Source organism: Balaenoptera physalus, assembly GCF_965194825.1.
Source record: "Balaenoptera physalus genome assembly, chromosome: 2".
In the NCBI taxonomy this organism is placed as follows: Eukaryota; Metazoa; Chordata; class Mammalia; order Artiodactyla; family Balaenopteridae; genus Balaenoptera; species Balaenoptera physalus.
The window spans coordinates 154,344,324-154,358,728 of NC_138883.1; the positions used below are offsets into that span (position 1 = coordinate 154,344,324).

Consider the following 14,405-nt stretch of genomic DNA (forward strand, 5'->3'; position numbering starts at 1 on the left):
GCATCTTACTCTTCTGCCATCTTCTCCTCTCTCAGATTACACTTTCTTCTCAAGTGCGCACGGAACGTTCTCCAGGAGAGATCACATCTTGGGTCACAAATCAAGCCTCAGTAAATTTAGGAAAATTGAAATCATATCAAGCATCTTTTCTGACCACAACGCTATGAGATTAGAAATGAATTACAAGGAAAAAAACGTAAAAAACACAAACACATGGAGGCTAAACAATACGTTACTAAATAACCAAGAGATCACTGAAGAAATCAAAGAGGAAATAAAAAAATACCTAGAGACAAATGACAATGAAAACACAACGATCCAAAACCTATGGGATGCAGCAAAAGCAGTTCTAAGAGGGAAGTTTATAGCTATACAAGCCTACCTCAAGAAACAAGAAAACTCTCAAATAAACAATCTAACCTTACACCTAAAGGAACTAGAGAAAGAAGAACAAACAAAACCCAAAGTTAGCAGAAGGAAAGAAATCATAAAGATCAGATCAGAAATAAATGAAATAGAAACAAAGAAAACAATAGCAAAGATCAATAAAACTAAAAGCTGGTTCTTTGAGAAGGTAAACAAAATCGATAAACCATTAGCCAGACTCATCAAGAAAAAGAGGGAGAGGACTCAAATCAATAAAATTAGAAATGAAAAAGGAGAAGTTACAACAGACACCACAGAAATAAAAAGCATCCTAAGAGACTACTACAAGCAACTCTATGCCAATAAAATGGACAACCTGGAAGAAATGGACGAATTCTTAGAAAGGTATAACCTTCCAAGACTGAACCAGGAAGAAATAGAAAATATGAACAGACCAATCACAAGTAATGAAATTGAAACTGTGATTAAAAATCTTCCAACAAACAGAAGTCCGGGACCAGATGGCTTCATAGGAGAATTCTATCAAACATGTAGAGAAGAGCCTAACACCCATCCTTCTCAAACTCTTCCAAAAAATTGCAGAGGAAGGAACACTCCCAAACTCATTCTCTGAGGCCACCATCACCCTGATACCAAAACCAAAGATACTACAAAAAAAGAAAATTACAGACCAATATCACTGATGAATATAGATGCAGAAATTCTCAACAAAATAGTAGCAAACAGAATCCAACAACACATTAAAAGGATCATACACCACAGTCAAGTGGGATTTAACCCAGGGATGCAAGGATTCTTCAGTATACACAAATCAATCAATGTGATACACCCTATTAACAAATTGAAGAATAAAAACCATATGATCATCTCAATAGATGCAGAAAAAGCTTCTGACAAAATTCAACACCCATTTATGATAAAAAGTCTCCAGAAAGTGGGCATAGAGGGAACCTACCTCAACCTAATAAAGGCCATATACGACAAACCCACAGCAAACATCATTCTCAATGGTGAAAAACTGAAAGCATTTCCTCTAAAATCAGGAACAAAACAAGGTTGCCCACTCTCACCACTATTATTCAACATAGTTTTGGAAGTCCTAGCCACGGCAATCAGAGAAGAAAAAGAAATAAAAGTAATACAAGTTGGAAAAGAAGAAGTAAAACTGTCACTGTTTGCAGATGACATGATACTATACATAGAGATCCTAAAAATGCCACCAGAAAACTTCTAGAGCTAATCAATGAATTTGGTAAAGTAGCAGGATACAAAATTAATGCACAGAAATCTCTTACATTCCTATAAACTAATGATGAAAGATCTGAAAGAGAAATTAAGGAAACACTCCCATTTGCCATTGCAACAAAAAGAATAAAATACCTAGGAATAAACCTACCTAGGGAGACAGAAGACCTGTATGCAGAAAACTATAAGACACTGATGAAAGAAATTAAAGATGATACCAACAGATGGAGAGATATACCATGTTCTTGGATTGGAAGAATCAATATTGTGAAAATGACTGTACTACCCAAAGCAATCTACAGATTCAATGCAATCCCTATCAAATTACCAATGGCATTTTTTACAGAGCTAGAACAAAAAATCTTAAAATTTGTATGGAGACACAAAAGACCCCAAATAACCGAAGCAGTCTTGAGGGAAAAAAACAGAGCTGGAGGAATCAGACTCCCTGACTTCAGACTATACTACAAAGCTACAGTCATCAAGACAATATGGTACTGGCACAAAAACAGAAATAGATCAATGGAACAAGATGGAAAGCCCAGAGATAAACCCACACACCTATGGTCAACTAATCTATGACAAAGGAGGCAAGGATATACAATGGAGAAAAGACAGTTTCTTCAATAAGTGGTGCTGGGAAAACTGGACAGCTACATGTAAAAGAATGAAATTAGAACACTCCCTAACACCAAACACAAAAATAAACTCAAAATGGATTAGAGACCTAAATGTAAGGCCAGACACTATAAAACTCTTAGAGGAAAACATAGGAAGAACACTCTTTGACATAAATCACAGCAAGATCTTTTTTGATCCACCTCCTAGAGTAATGGAAATAAAAACAAAAATAAACAAATGGGACCTAATGAAACTTTAAAGCTTTTGCACAGCAATGGAAACCATAAACAAGATGAAAAGACAACCCTCAGAATGGGAGAAAATATTTGCAAACGAATCATCAGACAAAGGATTAATCTCCAAAATATATAAACAGCTCATGCAGCTCAATATTAAAGAAACAAACAACCCAATCCAAAAATGGGCAGAAGACCTAAATAGACATTTCTCCAAAGAAGATATACAGATAGCCAAGAAGCACATGAAAAGCTGCTCAACATCACTAATTATTAGAGAAATGCAAATCAAAACTGCAGTGAGGTATCACCTCATACCAGTTAGAATGGGCATCATCAGAAAATCTACAAACAACAAATGCTGGAGAGGGTGTGGAGAAAAGGGAACCCTCTTGCACTGTTGGTGGGAATGTAAATTGGTGCAGCCACTATGGAGAACAGTATGGAGGTTCCTTAAAAAACTAAAAATAGAATTACCATATGATCCAGGAATCCCACTACTGGGCATATGCCCAGAGAAAACCATAATTCAAAAAGACACATGCACCCCAATGTTCATTGCAGCACTATTTACAATAGCCAGGTCATGGAAGCAACCTAAATGCCCATCAACAGACGAATGGATAAAGAAGGTGTGGTACATATATACAATGGAATATTACTCAGCCATAGAAAGGAACGAAATTGGGTCATTTGTTGAGACGTGGATGGATCTAGAGACTGTCATACAGAGTGAAGTAAGTCAGAAAGAGAAAAACAAATATCGTATATTAACGCCTGTATGTGGAACCTAGAAAAATGGTACAGATGAACCGGTTTGCAGGGCAGAAGTTGAGACACAGATTTAGAGAACAAACGTATGGACACCAAGGGAGGAAAGCCGTGGGGGGTGGGGATGGTGGTGTGATGAATTGGGTGATTTGGATTGACATGTATACACTGATGTGTATAAAATTGATGACTAATAAGAACCTACTGTATAAAAAAGTAAATAAAATAAAATTTTAAAATTTTTTTAAAAACCAAAAAACTAATACTAAACTTTCTTTGGGTTATTTGTATGGAAATATGTTAATATAAATGTTTCAGACATTACATGAAATTCCTAAAAATCTTTTATGTTCTGGTATAATGTTATAAGTCATAATTCTAGTTATTATTTTAAAATGTATATCAGAAATAACTAAATTTCCTTGTCAATTGCATTATTATGAACTTTCATAAAATCTTTAACCACGGTCATTTTTAAGTCTTTTGTCATTTACAGACAGTTCTGGGTGTACTCTGATGCTTTTGCAAAAATGTTCCTATAAAAGGTTTCATTTTCAAGGAATTCATGGAAAAGACTGACAAGTACAGGTTTCTGGTAACTGACTATACTGCTGAACTGAATGAATAAGCATTTTCAGAACTCTAATGGAAAACTGATGAATTCATAAAAGTGCTAACAAAAGATCAAGATAAAAAAAATTAATTACATGGGACTGAGTGAACTGATGAGGATGATTATAATTTTTGTGACTTTCTGTTTGAATAAAAAAAAAAAAACTGTAACAGAAAAAAAAAAAAAAAGTCCTGGCTGCACTGGGCAAGGGCTGGGTCCCCACTCTGGCTGTAGCTTCCTGAGCACCATGAGAAACACTCCTGACCCCAGGTACCTGTCTTCCTCAGTGTTCCACCCGGGAACCAGCCCAGGTGGGCATTCTGATCTCCTAAGGGGATCAGATGTCCCAGTTTGGGCAAAAGGACCTCCTGAGGAAATAAGGTGCAGCTGAGGGTTCAGTCCAGCAAATCCCCGGAAGGGAGAGAAGCATCCCCATCCTGCCATGCACTCGGATGCAGCCACTTCCCAAGTTACATTTTTATTCTGCTGTTTTCAGTGCAGAAAATGGCAGCACGCCCTCTCCTTTACTTTATGAAGCTGCTCAAGGGCCAAACTTTACCAGGGGCCTGGATTCACTTGGAAATATAAAAATCACCAGAGGAAACTCAATCCACGGTGGCCTGCCCTCGTTCACTGGTAAGACAGAGATTTATGCAACGTCTCTGGATCTCTTCCGGTCATCCATCACTTCCTTCAGCCATCGGAAGGAACATCCTGAGGAAAATAATGATTCACACCAGGGCTGTGATCAGAGCCATCTGTCCGCACCAAGTCCATACAATTACAGTGTTCACTTCCTGAGGTTCAAACGCTTGGCTGCATCTGGAAGTCGACACAAGACGGCAGCAGAGAGAAAGTGCTATTCTTTGTAGCCAGGAGCTGAGAAGTAACGTTCCAAGGACTCCAGCCTCAGAAGCCTGGCTCCCTGCGATTCCTCCAGGAAGCACGGAGCAGGGTCCACGACGGCAAATGGCCTCGGCTGTGCCTGGCATCGCGAGGCTGCATACATCTCCCTAAAGTACTAGACGTCAAGGACATTTCACTAAACGGGGCCTAGAAGCTAAAATCCGAGAGCCTGGTGAAAAGGAAACCACAGCGGGCAGAGCAGTGGTCCCCAAAGTGTGGGTCTTCCCGACACCCCTCCAGCAGCAGCCGCGTTCCCCTGGAACCTACTAGAAATGCAGATTTTTGGACCTCACCCCAGACCCACTGAATCAGGTTCTCTGGGGGTGGGGCCCAGCAGTCTGTTTTAACAAACCTCCCAGGTGACTCAGATCCATGCAAAAGTTTGGGAACCACTGGAACAGAAGCTGAGGAAAGCCCCGTGACCACCTTCATCTCCTCCCTGGCAGATCAGGATGTGGGATTAGATATTTTAGGTCTGTTTGACCCCAACCCTGGAAATCCCAGCCTAGCTGCTCTCAGGCATTACCCCCTGACGGAAGACAATGCTTAGTAGGTAGCAGACTATGCTACATATTTTAATAAATGCCAATTTTTAAGCCGCATTTTTGCTTGGCAAATGGTGGGTCCTAAGTTTATGTTCAATAGACACCACCATGTTGAATCACGACCATCAGATTTGCAAAATACTCCTTTCTTGTGTTAGTCAAGGTTCTCCCCGGAAACAGGACCAATGGGATATGCACATCCATGCAGACAGAGAGCGGGGGATTTATCACACAGAGCTCACTCCATTATGGAGGCGGAAAGTCCCACCATCCGTCTGCAAGCTGGAGACCCAGGGAGCTGGTGGTGTAGTTCAGTCCAAACCTGGAGGCCTGGGGACCAGAGACACCAATAGTGTAAGTCCCAGTCCAAGGGCAGGAGAAAGCCCACGTCCAGCTCAGCAGTCAGGCAGAGAGTAGATGTCCCCTCCTCCCCGTCTTTGTTCTCTCCAGGCCATCGAAGGTTTGGATGGCGCCCGCACATTGATGATAGTCATCTTCTTTACTTGACAGTGGTCTTCTTTACTCAGTCTACTGATTCAAATGCTCATCTCTTGCAAAGAGACCCTCACAGACACCCCAGAATAATGTTTAACCTGCTACCTGGGCATCCCTTGGCCCAGTCAAGCTGACCCATAAAATTAACCATCACATTCTTCATAGAATCCCTTCCTCCCAATCCACCCCGAGGCCTCCCACCCCGAATGTTACTCCAGGTAGTAACCAAACTCTGCTGGGACAAGTTTTCAACATCTCTTTCACCCCTAAATTGTTTCTTTCTCATCCAACTTTTGCCCAATAACTTAGAAATTGATTTTCCTCTCTCTCATTATTCATTTTATCTCTCACACTCTTCTCCCATTTTGGGCACCAAACTGGACTTTCAGGTGACTCACAGGAGTCCTGGAGGCATACCTGTGACAAAAGGCACCACCTCCGTTTAAAGTCACATCGGTGGGACAACCCACGTTACAAACTTCTAAAACCAAAAGTGCCTTGGGCATCTTGGTAAAGGTTTCCTCCTCCTGCTTTCTCTCAAGTTCAATATAAACCAAATGCCTGTCTTTGAAATTGTGTTTTGTTTAGTCTCGAGTGCATTCGGTCCTGATCCTTCACCATCCAGCCTTTGGACTCCATCATGCTTCCATTTGGGGGTGATGGCCCCTCCCCGAGCAGTGTCCCCACAGCCCTGAGCAGAGCCCTAGAGTTTGCAGTCAGCTGGCTGCCTTGCTTTGGGTTTTATTCCTCTGTGACCAGGGCAGGCCATAGCAGGATGCTCTAACCATCATAGGCAATCAGTTAAACCGATTACATGTTTCTAAAACACAAAGGAATACATTGTTGCAGGCTGGCCTGGGAACTTGTCATATTTGTTTCTGTAAAGCAATGTGTTCAACTAAGAACCAAAGTCCCTCGTCTGGTTTCTTGTGATTAGTTTCCTTGTGATTAGTTTCCTTGTGATTAGAAATGTCATTCGGTTTTATCAGGTCTCCGCGATTGTGCGGCCCTTGTTTTAGAGGCATGTGGAGTTGATCCTGGGGCTGCCTTTCAGGTGTGGCTCCCTGGGTTACAGGTGTGGAGGTTGATGTCCTCCAGCCTTGCAGGTAATATTGCTGTAATCAGTGCCATATATGTCAGAAACAGCGCCCTACTGTCAGCCTGTTCTGAGAGCTTTGGCCAGTCCTCCCTCGTGAGATACCACCAAAGGCAGTTGGTAGAACTGGTAATCCCGACAAGCAGGACCCGGTGCCCCACCCATCTTCCACCAGCTCTCTCTTCCTTTCCCCTCCTCCGTGCCTCCACCTTCCACCCTCTCCCTGTGCTACCCTTATCCCTTTTCAGTTGGTTATTAAGTAGAACTGAATCCTATTTTTGCTGTACACTCTTTGCTTTTTTAGAAGAAGCAAGGGACCCCTCTGACTCTCCAGAATAAAAAGGGGGGAAAAAAAGTAATGATTAGATTCTTTGAAGGTAGCTTGTGATGAATTTTTTCCTACAGCTCAATTAATTTCAATTTTTTTAATCACCTGTTCGTGTTCTGCATGGTATAGATCCCCAGAGGCTCATAGGCAAAATCTCTTGCTCCCTGCGTGGCCCAATCTGGCCCTTTGTAAACGTCTCCTCCAGGTCTTTGGAAACAGTAAGCATAAGAAGGGATTAGAGTAAACGCTTCACACATGTAAAATTAAACTTCACTCTCTTGTTTCTGTGTTTGGGAGAAAAGTATGAAACAAAAGAGAAACTGCATCAATGAGTCTTTTGCATCTTCACACTCACTCCGGAAAAGTCCTGCCAATAATTCAAGTCCTTATAAAGCTTTGTAAACTATACAGCATCATGGATATAAAAATGAATGCAATTGTATTTATTAACCCCAGACTTGAGAAACAGAAGCAAGGTCATCTCTCTCTTTCCCTCCTAAGAGTAGAGTTGGAGCTTCCTTCCTGTTTGGGGCTCATGACCCTCACCTGCCCTGTTTCCAGATGCGGTTCCTGTGTCTGCTCCCTGAGAAGTGATCTCAGATCCTTCAGGGCCAGGATTTGTGTTTATGTTTGTTTGGGGTGTTGGTTTTGGGTTTTGGTGGGTTTTTTGGTATCCTCAGTGCCCAGCAGAGAACTGAAAATAGAATAACTGGTTAAAACAAGAAAGAAAAAAGGATAGATGTATGGATATGGGAAGGAAGGATGGATGAATGGATGGAAAGTTGGATGGAAGGGAGGGAGGGAGGGGAAAGTGGACCAAGGACTGAGAGAATGTTCTGCTTCTCATCTCGTCCAGTGCCCTGCCTCTACCACAGTAGAATGAGCCTCGGGATTTGGTGAAGAACGAGAAGCAGTGGGAGTGTTCTCTGTGGATCATGCAGAAAGCAGAGAGCTAAGTTACTTACACACCCAGCTCAGAGTTCAGTTGCCAGTTCTCATCTCTGAGGTCTGTGGTTCCTGAGAACTACACACCTGGAGACCAGCTGTTGGGAAGTCAAATTCTATATGGGGAAGAAACTATGTTTGTGAGAGAGAGACTTGTCACGAATCTCTCCTCCCTTTATTTGTGGTTTTGAGACATTAGGCTTTTAGGAGGCACCCTGTTTAGATGGGGCCAACTTAAGACATATTTGCATTCAAACTGCCAGAGATCACAAGACTTCGACTCCAACATAACATGGGCTTAGCTGTCGATGCCATATGGTACCCACACTGAGGAAAGAGGAAGCAAAGTCTCCGGGATCTGGAAGTCTTTTCCAGGCCATTACAGGGAGAACAGTCAATGCTGCAGGGCTGCCAAGGGTGGGAAAGCAGTCAGCCTGCTAGCGCTCCCGTGGGACAGCATAGCTGTTCACAACGTGAGCTGGTGAGCTTTGTGCCGGGAGCCAGGCTTAGGCTCATTTTCCCGAATAAAGGAACTCAAATGCTTAAACGTGAAGGGTGTTACCCCTGGAAAGAAAGCAGCCCAGGAGAGGAAATGGGCTTGCAAAGGCATCCTTTGTGTCTGCAAGAACTTGTTAAAAGATAAACTGAGGAATATTAAAAATTGTAAGAGTTTATTTGCGGAAACTGAGTCAAATCTAGCAGCATCCGTCTAGCTGTACAAAATGAGAGACTTTGATAGGCCAGGGGGAGCCAGATTAAGGAAGTTATTTTAGGCAAAAAAAGCGGGTTGGTTACTGCAAGGTCACTTTTCTTTAGGGAGTGCAGGGGTATATCAGGCAGATTGTGTAACTAGTGCTGATCAGGTGGTTCCTGATTGACTCCTCTGGGTTCAGTTCTGGGAGAGTGGAAACTGTAATTATGTCTCAGTTTGGTGATGTGGGGCTTAGCATAAGTGGCTTTATTGGGGTCTGTTGTCTTGCTTTTAACAAATGCCAAAGCTCATCTAGGAGTATCGATGGGTCACCCCATGTAGCATCTCTGTGCAGGCGTCAGTGAAGGGCAGGAGGGAGGGAGGAGACTTTACCTCCTTTGCAGGAGACGGGGACACAGAGGCAGCCGGGAGACCCACTCTTTCCTGCCCCTCCCCTCGTTCCCACCTGCAGAGGTTGGGCAGTGCCCAGGAACCTGAGGCCAGTCTTCCTGCTGTGAAATGGTTCCTCCGGTTATAGGAACACACTTTGATCTCTCCAAAGGCTGGGATTTGGAAACTGGGGACTTTGGAAGGTTCACAGTCATCCAGGGAGTAAGTCACACCAAAGCAGGAGAGGCCAAGCAATGGAAGGGATCTTACCCGACATTTTCCTTCCGATGAGATGCAGGCCAGCCCTGGGAGCCACACGGCGCACAGCACACTCAGGGCCTTTAAAGCCTAGTTTATCTAAGGAAGTAGCTGCAGCCTGTTTCCTCATCCATAAATGAGGTGGGTCAAAAAGAAGTGTTAGGGACTTCCCTGGTGGCACAGTGGTTAAGAATCTGCCTGCCAATGCAGAGACACGGGTTTGAGCCCCGATCCGGGAAGATCCCACATGCCGCGGAGCAACTAAGCCCGTGTGCCACGGCTACTGAGCCTGCGCTCTAAAGCCCGTGAGCCACAACTACTGTAGCCCGCGCACCTAAAGCCCATGCTCCTCAACAAGAGAAGCCACCGCAATGAGAAGCCCGTGCACCACAACAAAGAGTAGCCCCCGCTCACTGCAACTAGAGAAAGCCCGCACACAGCAACGAAGACCCAACACAGCCAAAAATAAATAAATTAATTAATTTTTAAAAAATGTGTCAGCACATATTGTGGAATGAATACAAGATCTTAGAACCCAAAACACGACCTCATTGCCAATAGGAAGCTGAGAGGGATTCTTAAACAGAATCCACTTAGTAACAGTCACAGAGATCTCTCTCTTTTTTTAAGACAATTCTACCCTTTGTCCCTCCTCTGCATTAAATTTTTGTTATGAATAAAAATGCTGAAACACATGGAGAATAACACCCGTGTGTTATTACATGTATGTTAACCCATGTGTTATTATATGTATATTAATGCCACATACATATTCACCACCCAACATGAACAAATAGCAGCATTGTCATATTTGCTTCATGTCTTTTTATTTTTAAACAAATGAAACCTCACAGAGTTGAAGTTCCCTTTGTTCCCATCCCCAAGTCACATGTCCCTTCCTCAGAGGTAACCACCGCGTGACACTGGCGTGTGGGTTCCATGATGTGTGTTCACTACTCACGGGTATTCTTAGATAGACTGTTTTGTATTTCGGTTTATACAAATGGATTCATACTACATGTAAATAAGGCTGGCAACATTTTTTCGTTTGCCATTATAATTTTTAGATGCATTAGTGGTAAGACATGTAACTCTAATTCATCTTAACTGTCACGGAGTGGAAGCATTATGCGAATATATGAATATCTTCTACAACTTCTCCCCTACTGATGGGGTTTTCACTATGACAAACACTGCGGCACTAAACTTCCCCACTCGTCTCCTTTTGATACATCTGAGCGTTTCTTTAAGGTACATTCGCAAAAGTAGAAATACCAGGGGGAATTGGATGAAAGCGGTCAAAAGGTACAAACTTCCAGTTACAAGATAAATAAGTACTAGGGATGTAACATACAACGTGATAGAGATAATTAACTGCTGTACATTGTATGAAAGTCGTTAAGAGAGTAAATCCTGAGTTCTCATCACAAGGAAAAATATTTTTTCTCTATTTCTTTAATGTAACTGTATGAGATGATGGATATTCACTAAATCTAAGGTGGTCATCATTTCACGATGTACACCTTAAACTTATACAGTGCTGTATGTCAACTATATCTCAACAAAACTGGAAGGGAAAAAAAAAAACCCCAACAAGTAGAAATGCTGTGCACATGTGGTATAAGCACTTTGAACAGTACCATTTAACAGCTCTCCAAAACACACGTACCAATTTATATCCCCATTGGCAGTCTGTGAGTTCCCATTTACCTATACGATCTATCAACATTAAGTAAGTGTCAGACCTTTTCATTTTCGTCAAGATGTTGGTATATAACAGTATCATTTTGTTGAACTGCATATTCACTAATTTGCATTTCTCTCATCATTAGTGACCATCCTTTCCTGTCACGGGACATTTGAGGTTTCCTCTTTTGTAAATTTCTTGTTCATAGTCTTTGCCTGTTTTTTTACTGGGTTGTTAATCTTTTTCTGAATAATTTATAAAACATCCTTATATATTTCAATCACCATATCAATGTTGCAAATGTCTTCTCCAAATCTGTTAGCTGCATGTTGAATTTTTTTTTAATTTTGTTGAAGTATAGTTGATTTACAGTGTTGTGTTAATTTCTGCTGTACAGCAAAGTGACTCGTTTATACACATATATATATTCTTTTTCATATTCTTTTCTATTATGGTTTATCACAGGATATTAAATATAGTTCCCTATGTGCACATTGAGTTTTAAAACGTAAACCGCGAGGACTTCTGAATCGATTACTCCTGAAATAGGTGGTCCTATCCCAAAGTCAGAAGAGAATCATTTACATGGCTGTAAGATCTACACACATCAGCAAAGCCACAGAACAGTCACACATACAACTTTTACATGTGAGGAGCACATCTCAGTTTTCAAGGCATCTTCTAATCACCTAATTTTGGCCTCACAAAAACATCTGAGCCTAGCGGGGCCTCATTTTCTCATTGTTAAGATTCAGTGGTTGATCATCAACATCCTTTCAATGATCAAAGTCTGACCTTTGATCCCTCTCCTGCAGCTGGGAAGACCCAGGCTCAGACAGCTGGAGCGATGTCTTCAGCCTCACCCTACGGATGGGTCTAGACTGAAGGATCTTATGTCAATTACATCTCAGTAAAGGTGGGGAGGGGTAGGTACAGGAGGCCCTAGAATCTTAGTCATCTGATCCCTTGGGCAGGTTCTCTCCGCACGTGGGTGGCATTGAGACCAGCACCAGGGACAGAGAGGTAGGAAGATGGGAATGTGAGACAGACATCACCTGACCGTCCAAAACCCAGAGGAGATGACAGTGGCCCCTCTAACTCCCATAGGATGAAGCTCACACACACACACCCCAGTAAGAAAAGGGCCATGTGAACACAAGGATGGACTCTCTCCAACAACCTTTATTGAGCAGTGAGTATGGGGACTGGATTCTGCCCTGAGCACTCCACGTGTGGAAATGTTAGCAACTTTCATGGCTAGAGGCAAGTTCCTGTTACAGAGATGAAAGGGCAGAACCCAACGCTCTTTTTAATTTTATTAGTACACGCAGATACACTGATTTACCCAGAACATGCATGTACACCTGCAGCCGAATGGGAGGGGCTCTTATCTCCACATACGATGAAGCACCATCGTAACAACAGCCAGAACCAAGGAGCTGGAAAATACCCATGGCTGCCAGCGTGGAACTTTCCACCAGATCTGGGCCCCACCCAGGTAGACCTGCCAAGAGGTGCCTCTGGTTGTGAGCACAGCTGGCGTGACCTTGGCCCATCCCGGCTCACTCTACTCCCCACACTCCTGGGGGAATCTGGTGAGGTCACATTTCTGGGGACGATGGCTTCAGGCTTGACCCTCAAGAGGGTTCACAAGCGGTACCTGCTCCATTTCCCCTGAAACCAAATAGACCTCAACTACTTATACAGAAGTCCTCTAGTTTAACTCCCGGGTTTTGGGTTTGTTTTTTAAACTATGATATAGAATCTTAAGCAGACAGATGCAGTCTGAACATACTACGTCATGTTACCTCATGGTTTATCAGGTAGAATTACTTGTTTCTATTACTAAAGAAACAGATTGTGAAACAGTTTCTTTCCCTGCCTTGATGGTGAGTCACATTCTTAGCCAGTTCAAAACACTGAGGCAGTGCCTGAAGCATAACAGATGTTCCTTAAGTATCCGCAAAATGCATGAATCCACGGTTGACAGTACCCACCAGGTGCCGGCGACCTCTTCTGCCAATTGCAGAGCTTCAAGGAATGAGCAAAACTTAGGGTGGGAAAAGGATTCATTTGGCAGCTGTAGAAAGAGATGAAAAACAATCTCTGAAGAGCTTCCTAACAGTGCTTCACATTGGATCACTACCCCTGGGAAGATGTGCTGAGATGCCTTCCTTTTACCTGTTGCTTTAGAGACTTGTTAACGAAACCTAAGTGTTACAGCGTATGTGTCTAAAAGTTTTTGCTTTATACACTTTTTAAAAGAATTGAGACCTCAAAATAAAGAAAAACTTCCTAAGAAACAGTGAGCTTATTGTGGGGAATAAAAAGCCTGAGGCTTCCCCACTAAGACCCGTATAAAGCCCCCCTGAGCGGTGGGTACACCTGGGCGCAGGTGGGTCTCGGAAAGTGCCGACTGTGGCTTCAGAAAACAGCACCCAAGTGGCAGGCTGTCCCCAAAGTGGCGTCCCGGCCGCAGTCAGGACCCCCCTCCCAGAGGCCCACCCCTCTTTAGCACAGGTCCTCCTTTTGAACACCCAGGGGCCACCTGGTGCTGAAGGAATCAGAGATGGCACCTCCTGGGCGTGTGGAATCAGCATCAGGGCCCTGGACCCCCAGCCCCGCTGGGCTCCCTTGTGCTCCTGGGAGAGTCTTTCCTGACGATCCCTCCGAGGGACGTCTGTGAAGAGAGACAACTGCATGGCCGGGAGGATGCCAGAGTTAGACTGAAGTCCCAGGAGGGCCAGCCCAGGGCCTTCCCAGGGCCTCAGAAACACCTGCCAAGGGTCTGCAGAGAAGACGAAACAGGACGGCCCGGAGGGACTCCAGTCCTCTACAGCAACAGCATGGCTTCAGGCACCCAGGGCAGAGCGACCCCCTGGCCCAACGCTGGGCTCAGCAAGGCCAGCAGCCCGGTGTCACCGGCCCACCCTGACCCCGTGTCTGCAGCTCAGTTGTAGGAAAGGTAGTCAATGAGCCGGGGAGGGATGTTCAACCTGGCAATTTTCTCCAGCCCCCTGACGCCAGCCGCCCTCCTCAGGCTCACCCTGCAGAGCTGGGACAAGCTCAGAGGTGTCTCTGGAAAAAGGGGAAAAGACGCACGTGAGGTTAGCTTAAGGAAGAAGCACAGCATCCTTCAACTTAACAAGTACCAACATGGAACTGAAAACACCTCCCTTTTCCTGAAAAGA

General features: G+C 43.6%; 1 protein-coding gene across 7 annotated transcripts in view; it reads right to left on the reverse strand.

Annotated features, from left to right (window-relative positions):
• Positions 1-14,405, reverse strand: part of ASB13 (ankyrin repeat and SOCS box containing 13) — a 54,992-nt gene that overhangs the window by 14,792 nt on the left and 25,795 nt on the right. For 2 of the 7 annotated variants that reach the window (XM_082450270.1, XM_082450272.1), the window contains 2 exons: positions 14,261-14,292; positions 12,377-13,294 (listed from right to left, as the gene is read on the reverse strand). The exons of 2 other annotated variants lie outside the window; for them this stretch is intronic. In XM_082450270.1, coding sequence (XP_082306396.1) covers positions 13,109-13,294; positions 14,261-14,292 — 218 coding nt within the window. In that variant the 3' untranslated portion in view covers positions 12,377-13,108. Of the gene's footprint in view, positions 1-12,376; positions 14,293-14,405 lie in introns of those variants that run through there. 3 more of the 7 variants (XR_014260699.1, XM_082450274.1, XM_082450271.1) reach the window with 3 other exon arrangements.